At 30.4% G+C, this 11,956-nt stretch overlaps 1 protein-coding gene across 2 annotated transcripts in view; it reads right to left on the bottom strand.

The window, feature by feature from the left end:
• LOC107455756 (putative inorganic phosphate cotransporter) overlaps positions 1 to 11,528 on the bottom strand; it is a 33,777-nt gene extending 22,249 nt beyond the window's left edge. The window contains exons 1-5 of one of the 2 annotated variants that reach the window (XM_087160695.1): positions 11,005 to 11,528; positions 6,618 to 6,741; positions 4,343 to 4,542; positions 3,140 to 3,373; positions 167 to 350 (exon numbers count right to left, since the gene is read on the bottom strand). In XM_087160695.1, the coding sequence (XP_087016821.1) occupies positions 167 to 350; positions 3,140 to 3,373; positions 4,343 to 4,542; position 6,618 (619 nt within the window). In that variant the 5' untranslated portion in view covers positions 6,619 to 6,741; positions 11,005 to 11,528. Of the gene's footprint in view, positions 1 to 166; positions 351 to 3,139; positions 3,374 to 4,342; positions 4,543 to 6,617; positions 6,742 to 9,168; positions 9,313 to 11,004 lie in introns of those variants that run through there. The other variant, XM_043052555.3, reaches the window with a different exon arrangement.
• Between the last annotated feature and the right edge of the window lie 428 nt (positions 11,529 to 11,956).

Here is an 11,956-nt window from a genome sequence, read left to right on the forward strand (position 1 = left end):
GGCTAATATAATTCACCACTTCTGTCATACATGTCATGATAAATCTTCTAAAAAAATAGCAATGTCCGTCTAATATTTGAAAAATTTTGTTCGTAGATATTTACTGTGGCCAGATGGGCAAGCCATGTAAAATTAGAGTGGCGTTCAACGTGTTAATATTACTTACCAGAAACGTAAAATACAGACGGCCATCCACCCAAAAATGACCCTTCACACAAATGTCCGGCGACTATGCTTGTCAAAAGATTGCCAATAATCACCCCCAAATTCATAACAGTAGATATTCTACTTCGTTCTATCTTCGGCACCCATTGGCCAATCATAACATTCACCGCTGGGAAGGACACGCCCTTTGAAAAATGAGAAGAAAAAAAGAATGTTTTATATATAATATTTGATAAAGTGCACACATTAACAGAATAATTATGATTTGATCCTCATTAGTGGCATGAAGCTCTCTCAACTATAGTCGGAGGTAACAAAATTGAGCAGGAAGTATCGGTGATTTGTGTACAATATCGTACCCTCCAAATGCTACTGAATCTCCCTAGTTTCAGAAAATAGTATTTTTAATTCTAGTGGAGAAATTGCGGGGTATTTTAAAAAATTTAAATTAAATAATTGCACCTACCCCAATGTATATATTAAAAAAAGAGCCATACTATCTTGAACTCTATTATGCGCCATGTTACTTTAACTGTTATCGTGTATGTTTTTCTTTCATTTTCAAGATGAATGGGAAAAGGGCCGCTAGGCCTAAGACAACGCCTAAGATGCCCAGTTCCTACGCAAATGAAGAAAAAGAAAGTTCTATGATATTACGATGATATTAGCTTCAATCAAAATTATACAGGAATTTAGCTAGTTCAATATAATTTTGTTTTTGATCATTACCACTTTAAAGATTATTTCTTAAGAATCGCAAATTTTGAAAAGTTTGAACCTTAATCTGCTAACGGTACTGCTTCAAATACGAAAATTTTTATACTCATCTTTAAAAAACAAGAACGAAAGTATTTTAACTACCAACACTAAGTTAAAATTAATAATATCAATAATATTTAAAATTCACGTTGCCGTACCAGTAGGAATTGCCAATAAGTTATAAATCTTAAAAAGATGTCGTATAGATGCGGCATGAATGAAATGAAAGCACAATTATTCACGTATCTAAACATTTGTTGAGGTAAGCCTCTTGGTATTTAAGGAAAACCTGCAAAAATTTGCACATGTTGTCTGAAATTTAGTTTTTATTTTGTCTGACAGATTTGCTTATTTATTTTACCTATTTCGGGTTATCTCTACTAGTGGTAGATAATTTAATGTATGGTTCTTTGTTTCCTAAATTAATTATCGACTCCTTTCAAATAGTGCCAACATTTCTGTCACGTAAAATCTCTCTTTCATTGAAAATGATTCAAATGAATCTCCACTTAGTTCAGCACTTTCGTAATTAGTGTTTTAAAATGTTCCCAAAATTATCCAAAAATTTTGAAAGCCTCAGTCCTTAATTTTTAACTACTTTATAAATTGCATGTATGAATATTTATAAATTATACAGCTAAGTTAACGCAGGATTCGAACCCGATTTCGTCACCCTACAAAGTGTTTGATGGGGAACAAAATTCGACCAAATAAGTTTCAATATTAGTAAAATTTCTTTTGAGTGATTTATACCTGTGCACTGAATAAGTTGTATTTAAATCTAATTTCTTTTGAGTGATTAATAGCTGTGCACTGAATAAGTTGTAGTCAAAGAAAATCTCTCTCTCTCTCTCTCTCTCTCAAAAATGTATTAAAGAAAGTGTTCAGCTGCAAGTTTTCTGTATCTTGTCATCAATCATTTAATATAATTTTTGAAGTAATAAGGGTTCATACACTAACTAAATGTATATGCAAGCAACATTTTGAGTCAAACAAGCAAGTGCATATATAACTGAAATCTCTGGTAGAAAAATCACACCATTTTAATATATTGCAAGTAAGTGTGTACCCTGTAAAAGAGATAAAACTAGTTTTAAAACCTTTTCATTTTCCACCTGTTTTTGAAATGAATAAACCTCGGTGAATACGAATGTTTTTTTTTTTTACAATTATTTTCCAACTAAGGAGCAGCCAACTTTTAATCCCTTCCATTATGACTTTCCCCAGGGGTATTAAAGTAGAATTTCAATTTTGAGCAAAATAATACGTAGTATTTGAAAAAGATTAAACCTGTCAACCATAGCACATAATTCTTTATATACTTAATTTTTTAAGAATAGTGGTGTTTAAAATTATTTAAAAATTAAGTTTATAAAAGAAAAAAATAGTATATATTTGCTACCACTTTAAATATGAAAATAAAATTTTATGCCAAATGCATAAAAGTTGACAAGAATACTTACAGTAAGTTTACAGTACCACGTCTATTATATAGTAGTGCGATATAACTTTTAATAAGTCATGGTAGCCAAACTATTGCACAAAAAAAAAAAAAAAAAGAAAGCTGAATACTACCATTAGGGTAACTTTACCGGGGACCAAACATCCCTGATACCATTTTCCACCTTGGATGTAAACATTTTTAATGCGCAGATATATGTACTACATTTGAAGAGTTAACGGAGTAATGCTCGTAAACAAAACACATACATTTTTAATGACCTTAAATAGAAAAAAAAATCGGTAATTTATACGTATAACCGATAGTCTATTTCGCAAAATATCATTAAGCATTTTCCTTTATTCAGCTCTTTGAAGCATACAATCAGGGATGCTGTTGTTGTCAGCCATTAAAACAGAAGGGGTATGATTGTTCTTGTCTTCCCAGTGACGCCTTCTCTGGTCAAAAATTTGACTTCTGTCGTACCTATTAGTCAAAGGCTGTCCCTATTCATGCATAGATCTTAATTTTGACCTAAACCAGAGAACGATCCATATCCAATTCAGGACCCCCAGAGGTTTTGATTTGTTATGAGAACATAGAGAACTTTGTAACCCGACAGATTTAACTTGCCCCAGTCATCTTTCGGCCATTTGGATTAGAGCTCCCGTTTTCACAAACATGAGTTCATCGCCCTGCCAACCAGGCTATCACTGCCTGCAGTCAGGGGTACTTCCAACAAATCTAACAAACAAAATTTGCATTGTAACTTACCGTAGCTAATCCCATAGCAACTCGAAGTGCAACCAACGACCATACATTCCATCTTGCTGCTATGGGAGTCAGAAATGAGAAGAGAGCGGTCATCAGAATCCCGATTCCATAAATCCATTTAGCACCGTATCTTTCGGCTAATAAACCACCAGGAATCTGCGTTACTATGTATCCATAGAAATACGATCCGACTATTTGTCCTTGAATGTTAGAATCCCAGGTAAATTCGCCTGTCTGAAATCGCAAAATATTGCTTTTAGCTAATGAAGTAATCCCTCTATTTTACATTTATGTTGTTATGTTATGAACATTTATGTTTTTGCGATGTTTTGAGCGCAGAAAAAAATGTTTCTCTTGTGTTTTTTTGTTAAGACGTAAAAGCGTTTTTTTTTTGTAATCAACAGGGAAGTACTTGCAATGTTTAGTAACGTTTCTGCAACCACTGAAATATTTCCATGCTACGTTTGTGAGACATAATAGCTACATTCAGTACTGTAAGGGTATATTATAAATCCAATCAGTAATCCATTGTTTATTTAGCATTTTGGTTGCCTTTTTTAAACTAATTAGAGTAAAATGCCAATGTAAATAAATTAACTATTTAGTTTAAAAGAATATATAATCTTTAATAACAGCATAGGTGAATTAGAGAATGAAAAACACACGCATTTCTGAAAATTTGCATTGAATTGATTAGTATTTGCCAAAGCGCTTTTCAAATTAAAATAAAATAACTAAATTTTCTACTAATTTATATTTCCCATATAACAGTTCATAGCCGTTCTTTTTTGTTATTTTTTTCCAAAGAAAGCCATAAATAGGCTTATTTCATTCAATTATATGTATATACACTGATGAAGAAATTGGTAACTATATTAGATGCAGCTCCACGACTGCGTATTTAACTGTTGGCATAAAACCAAATTATAGATTATTAATAATGAAAAGAGAAAATATTCCATTCCCCTTATGTTTTAAAACACAGTGTTTTATTGCTTAATACTTTCCTAATTGTATATATATTGTTTATTAAAAAAAACTAGGGTCCTATTGCTGAAAAAATGGGAACCACTGATTTAGCCTTCTAAAATTAAATTCTTTTAAATATATATAACAAATAAAAGCAAACCAAACAGTGTATACTGACTGCAATAGTATAAATCAGCTCAGTTAATTCAAATATAAATTATATTTAAAACTTACTAAAAATTCATCTTCTTCTGTTGTTGTGTTTTTAGAAATTATAAGTTCCGGACACGTAATCGTTGTTTCATTAGTTCCATTTCCAGATCGAGGTACTCCAACCATGGCTACTAAGGCTACACTGAGATTCACTCGCATTGCAGAAATGGTAATGTAGCCAAAGAAGACAAGGATTGTCAATACAATGCGAGCTGGAATCACTGAAAACAACAAGGAAACAATCATTGCTAAGTAAATTCGAGACATAATACTAGAGAAATTCTTCTGATTCTGAAGAATTGCCAAGTCAACGTCAAAACGTACCTTATATTTTCATATATGACTCAGAAATCAAAATTTAACAAGGTAAGATGTATAGTTTTTTGTAAAATCGAGTTCCAACATTTTATGATTTTTTCCTCGTCAGATGTTTTATTACCTTTTAGAATAGAATTTCTATTTTTAAATAATTGTTATAAAAGAAGTTTAAACGTGAAAACGTGTAAATAAGCGATGGCGACACATTAAAAAAACAAAGGCAATTCTTGATTTAAATGATTTATTTTTACCCGGTCAAAATGAAATATTAGAAGTAATTGAAAAATGCAAGTAAATGGAACCAAATTAGTTCATCTAAGACTTTATTCAAATTAAATGTCCTGATTTATTATTTTATTTTATGACCATCGTGGAACAGTTGACCCGATTTTGAGTTTACAATTGCCAATGTTTATCCCCTTTAACTTGTAATTTTGAACCCAATCCAAAAGACAAAGGAATTCCTGGATCAATTTTAGAAAGAAACTTGAATTCGCTGAGGAAAGTTTTATGGAACTAACCTCCAGTTGAGTTACATGGTGATGAAAACTACGAAAACCTCACGGTTAGTCAGATGGAAAGGGGACTGTAATTCATAATACGTCTACCACTGAGGCTTTACGTGACCAGTGAGAGCCGGATGTGGAATTCATATCGACCACTCATCCCTGAAATTCAAACACGGTGCACCTCTTTGGAAGACGAGTGCTTTACCCCTTGAGCCACCACGACTTATTTATCTATTTCTAATAAAGTGACTGATACACGTTAAATCTGTCCAGTCGCAAAAGTCCTCCATGTTCCCATAACAAATCAACACCTCTGGGGGTACTGGATTCGAGATCGATCGTTCTCTGATTCACGTCAAAATTACAATCTGTTGATGAATGGATGGATGTATGAATGAGTCCGCCCTATAAACAGGTGTAACGTATGGTGTGGCTGAAGTCGAACTCTTGGCCATAGATGGCGCCACTGGAAAAACAAGAACAATCGCACCCCCTCTGCCTAAACAGGCATACATCAATAACTTCTATTTCAATATGATTGACACTTAGTGTGTACTAAACACTTCTATCCTAACTCGATGTAAATTATCATTCTCTTAGCAACACATCTCTTGGAAGTATGGCTGAAAGCCCTTATATAGCAGGACGGAAAAGTGTAAAAACTGGTACGAAAGACATTTTATTTAAGCATTTTTTGGAGAAAAATAAAATATCTGTAACTATCAAGATTTCTTTTATAGTTTTAGTCTATATATAAAACTGCTTATTTTCCAAGGATAAATTAGATATTGTTGAATAGTTTTACAAAGAATAAGTTAACTCCTCCCGAAAACTAGTTAAAACTGAAATGGTTTTACTACCAGCCTTTCCTCTTTTCCGTCTCGCTTTCACTCCTGCTTGGAAGATTTAATATCGCAAAACTGGTGGCGCAATTTGAATGAGCATGCTTGAAGATTTTGGCAATAGTGTCTTTTTTACCCCCTCTAAATCAGTGTTGACCAAAATAAGCGCAGAAAGTTTGAAGCTTTTCTTTTCATTCTTTTTCTTTCTTTTCATTTCTTTCCCATCATTCATGCCAGTTGTTTAGGTGGCACTATTTCTTATGAAACAGACAGAGTTCCGTTTTGTAAACTGACGCAGGGTCAAACTTCAAATGAATGTCAATAAACCAAATTTTTCAAACTTTTCTATTATTCAAACAATGATACAAATATTTTTAAATTAATTAGTAGCATTTTATTCATTTATTTCGGCTATCATATTCGCTTGTCCTAAAAAACTTTATTTATAAAGTCTAAATTCTGTCAAAAGTAGTTTGTTTATTTAGGGTTTCATTGTCTAGAAAAATTGAGCATTAAAAATGTACCACTTCAAGCATTAAAAATATAAAAGTAAAAAAACAAAGAAGTTTTAACATTCAACTTAAAATTAAATTAAAAGAAATAAAAGAACATGAAATAAAAACTTACTTTTTGTGTGATTCTATCGTTGTCTAAAGCAAATGATTGAAAAATCTTTTATAGAAAATACCGGTATTAGAACAAAATCATTTTTATAATTTTTTCCTTTAGGAAAACAAATGTCATCAGAATCCTATGGAAAGTAAAAAAAACAAGTGTAAACAAGGATGGATATATTAAAGCAAATAGTTGTGGGTAATATATAATTCTTGTTCTTGAAGTTCAATTTACTCCAATTTATCTTCCCGTTTGTTTATCTTCCACTCGAGATCGCCTTGAGATATACTCAATTATTCAATAAAAAACATTCTTCGGTTTTAAGTGCCTTTCTATGCATGTTTGTGTTACATGTATTTATTTTTTATTCATTATACGATTTTTTTCTCTATTTTTTGAAAATATTGTGCATTGGACTGTTTCAAAATTTGATATAAATACGTGAGAGTTCTAGGTACGTTGTTGTTTGGTTTTTTTCGTAAAAATTTAACTGTAGAGAAACTACAATCACAGGATGTAGAAAATCAACCATAAATCGACATTTCCATTTTAGTCGTCTTAATTTTTTTATGTAAAATCTTTCAAAAATTAAACATTAAAAAATTGAGCCATCCTTAATGGTCGAATTCATCGATCCGAAAGGTACTATAATATTGCCGTTATCATGTTTGCGTAGAAGAATTTGTAATTAATATTTTTTGCTCTGAATTTTTTTTACAAACCAGCATAAAGTATCCAATTTAACATCATTTTGTTTCTGTTGAACAATGAATCTATATTACTAGCAATAACTCGTGAGAAGATTGAATTTTTATTCATCAGAAAAACATAATTTTTCTACAGTTCTCAAAAGTTCTGTGCAAGTGCTCTAAGGTAGCGGTTCCCAATATTTTTCGACTACAGAATCTTAAACAATCAACCTCCTTTCGGTGGAAACCTGACTTTATAAACAAGGTTCATTATGGTAGTTTTAAACGTTATAAACTATAAAAAAAACGATTTTTCAATTAGAAGTATTAAGATTTTTAATTATTTTATTATTAAGATTATTTTGTATAGTTTAAGATTATATTTTAAATTGTACTAAAAATTTTTAAATTAAGAATAAGATTATTATAAATTAAGAATGTCATCTTAATTTATGCTTTATATCCGACCTTTCAGTTTACAGTTCCTGTGCTATAGCAAAACTAGTTAAGAATTTGTTTTTGATGAATAAACAACCGTATAAAACAAATGAAATAAGACAATTTATGGTTTACTTCGATAGGAAATCTTAAAAGAACTGCTTTAAGTGTCTAAAAAGGTTATTAAGCAAACATATTTTTTTATTAAAGATATTAGTAATTTTATTTTGATTTTGAATGTGTACTGGGAAATACAAATGCAATTTTTATAAATGCTTGTTCTAAACCGGGATAGCCCAATACTTGATCTCTCAGTACTTGATCCTGGATTTCCTTTGTCTTCGGGGTGGCGTTCAAAATACCAAGTCTACGGTGATGAACACTGTTAGCAGTTAATTCAAAATTGAGTCGGCTGTTCAACGAAGTTTTTAAAGTCTTTTCGGGGTTACAAAGTCCTCCAAGTTCCCGTAACAAATCAATACCTCTGGTGGTACTGAATTGGAGATAGACCGTTCACTTGTTCAGGTCAAAATTACGATCTGTGGATGAATAAATGACTGCATGAATGGGTCCGCCCTTCACACCGGTCTGTGAGTGTGTGTGGCTGAATTCGTCATATTGGCCATAGATGGCACCACTCAAAAACAAGAGACGTACTCTCAACCTTAAATTCGCGTGCTGATATTGGCAAGTGGCATTAGAAACAACAACATAAGGCGTTTCATACTTTGCCGGTAACATATACAAATTTACTATCATACGGAACCCTTTCAACTCTTCCATGGAAACCAAGCGTTCCGTGGAACACCATTTCGGAACAGCTGATTTTAATTTTGTCCATCTGATAATTTTGACTAATATCATAGCAATGCAATTTTTTTGTTACAGTTATATGAGGGCTTGATTGTACCTAATTTTGGTTTGGGTTTCTTAAATCTCGAAATTAGTCTTGCTAGCATATTTTTTTTCAAAATGATATTTTTAGTTCGTTTATTTTTTGTCTAAATATATTAGTTTTTTGAGAATGTGTGCATTTATATGCATTGTATACAAATACAATTGTCAGCTTCTTTGAAAATAGAACTTTCGAAAAAAGCTATATAACCTTAAAGTATCACACCATATATTGAAATGTGTAAACTTTGCCTCCAATTCTCCACTTATGACTTCCTACGCAGCAAAGAAGTGGTGACATTGAGTATTCACTTGACTGAATTTTTAAAAAAATTCTCTGTTAGGAATATATTATTAAATTCTATAAAAAAAAAACTGTAGCATGCAAGGAGAAAAATATTTAAATCAGCTACGCAAAAAGATCCGTACAAAAATCCTTTTTAACAGAAAATAAAGACAAAATTGTACTCTAGTCTTCACTTTATGTATTTGAGACATCTTTAGTTATCAATAAAAAAATAAAAAATATAATAAAAACTTACTATTTTTGGTGATTCGAATGTTGTATTAAGCAAATGAAAGAAATGAATTTTACAACATTTGTACAAAACCATTTTGATATTTCTAACTGATTTTCATTTGAAAAGAAATGTCATCGGCATCCCATGCAAGGTTAAAAAAATTATATAAATAAAGATGAATTTATGTAAGATAGCATTTGAATGTTTTTTGACTGACATTCATTTTCTGTGGTAATATACATATCTTTCCAGTTGAGTTCGTTTTATGAATACACTACATAATAATAATTCAATAAAAAGAGCATATTTCAGTTTCATTTCATCCCTTCACTCATTTGTATGAGATGCAGTTTTGTTAGTTGTATTGTTTTTTCGAATTTCTTTTCCGATTTTTAGAAAATAATATTCATTAGAAGTTACGAAATTCGGCTTTAACACATTACATTGAAGAGGAAAACTTTATCTTCTGTTGGGAAATTTATAATGCTAAGTTTGTCTCTGTTTTATTTATTTCTTCATTTTAATTTAATATGATTATAAGAACCTATTCAGTGTTCTTTTGACAATGTGAATTCGTTACGTGTAAACATTTCTCATCTAGTGATGACATGAATATACCATAGTCAATGCTGGAGTTAGGTGTCTGATGTTGATGTTTTGGTAATTTGAAAATGTGACGTCATCAAAGTTGGACATAGTAACATTTTGTGACCAAAGCGTGGTAGTCGAAAAAACTACCCGAGACTTCTCAAATGAGTATTCATAAGTGTCACAATTTTGTTATTTAATTAATTAATATTATTAAACTATTTAATTCATAAAAGTTTTAAATAAATTAATATTATAAAACTATTAAATTAATTGAAATTATTAAATTAACTGATATCATTTAATTAATTTATTTAATTAATTAATTAATAATTATACACTGTTTTTCGTTGCAATCGGGTACCACTGTTACCAGAGTTATGAAAACAGCGAAGCATCAAGTCTTATTTATTAAAATAACACTTAATGCATATGTAATATATGTTAGTACCGAATAAAAATCCCCACTTTTGGCCAGTGTTATTTTTAAGCTTTTAGGGAACCATACCATTAATTGCTACTTTTAAAGAATCACAACTATGTTTTAATGGAAAGTTTTACTGATTGGGATAATCTAAGAAAAAGCAATATCAAGAATTACCATCACATAATATTTATAATAAATTTTAAAAAAAATTAAATTCATATAAATAATATTGTTATTGAAATTGAACCAATCAAAAAATTTTGTAATGACGTAGTCCACTAATAGTACGTTTAATATTAAAAATTCAAGATTACGATTTTAAATAAAACTTGGTGCTTTGTTGCTAAATTGAAATAAAATAAAATTAGTTGCGTTGTTGACTCTTGAAAAATTTATGAATTTAGCAAAAAAATGGAAGCCTAATGTGCTGAAAAAATGTGCAAATAAATGATTTACTTTGCGAAAACAATCAATCAATCATTTTAGATTAGAAAATGAAAACCATAAAAAACATCGATCATAAAATTATTGATTGGAATGTATTATTATAAAAATGAAAAGAAAATTAAAAAGATGAGATTAAAATGAAATTAAATTTGACTGAGAAACCGGGGAAAAAACAACCAATATGCATTTTAAAACGAAAGGATCGTTAAAAATTTAAATTAAACAAATGATTTAAATCGGAAGTTAAGATCGAAAGTGAATTCAAAACATATCAATATACTTTCATCGTCAATCATAAAACACTGACATATTCTAATTAAGTTTAAACCACAAATACAAATTTAATCTCAAATTTAAGAACTGGTCTGTAGGTATGTAAAATAAGTAGGTCTCACCTCTTTTATATACTTTAATACATCTTTCATGCAACAAAAATCACTAATTTTTCTCACAAACAGAAAACTTGAAAGTTGAGTAATCACAGTTTTCAAAATAATCACCTCTAAAGTCGAAACCTTTTTTCAAAATCACATGCTTGGAATACACGACATTTTTCGAAAGAAAAAAGAACCACAGTACAGCGTTCATCAAATATAATCGCTTCTTTAAAATATTCACATTTGTGTGACGTACTCAATTATCTTTTTTTTTCTGTTTATTTATTCAACATAAACAATCATTATTAAAGCTACGGTGTAACATGACCAGGGGTTCACTTTTTTCGTCAAGAATAATGCTGCAGCTAAATAATTAAACATCTTTCAAAATCAAATAACATTTCATGGATGCAGATTTGTTGAAATAAAGCATTTGTGTAGCAAAAGCAACACCGCTTTAAAGGCATTCAATACAAATCAAAGAATTTTCATCTTGTAACACATCTTTTGCGAACGACTACCGGCTCAATTTTAAGTGAATTCATCAACTGTTTTATACTTTATCTACACCTACCGTCAGCAGTTGAATAAAATTATATATAAAATATGTTGACGATTTCAGTAAAAGAAAAAGCTGTCATTTGAGCTTTTGTTTCGAAATCATTTGCTTTTTGCTATGGAATATCAACTAGATGTTCCTTTTTAATGAGTTTTTCCCTTTTTAATGATTTTTTAAAAAAAATCTCCCCTGTTACATTTTGTTAAATTAAATTTAAAATTTTAAACAATTTATCAAATATAAACTTCAAATTATTTAAGAGTCCTAAATGTATCTGAACAAAATATACTTCTACGGAAATTGCTTTATATTCTGAAGAAAATTTGTCGACATTTATTCCTGATAAAAATCTTTGCAATGAAATATAATCAACTAGGAGGCTTCGCCCCCTGCTCGCTGGCGCTCACCATC

This window comes from Parasteatoda tepidariorum, chromosome 4, assembly GCF_982258835.1.
Source record: "Parasteatoda tepidariorum strain Cologne lab strain chromosome 4, Ptep-v5.0, whole genome shotgun sequence".
NCBI lineage: Eukaryota > Metazoa > Arthropoda > Arachnida > Araneae > Theridiidae > Parasteatoda > Parasteatoda tepidariorum.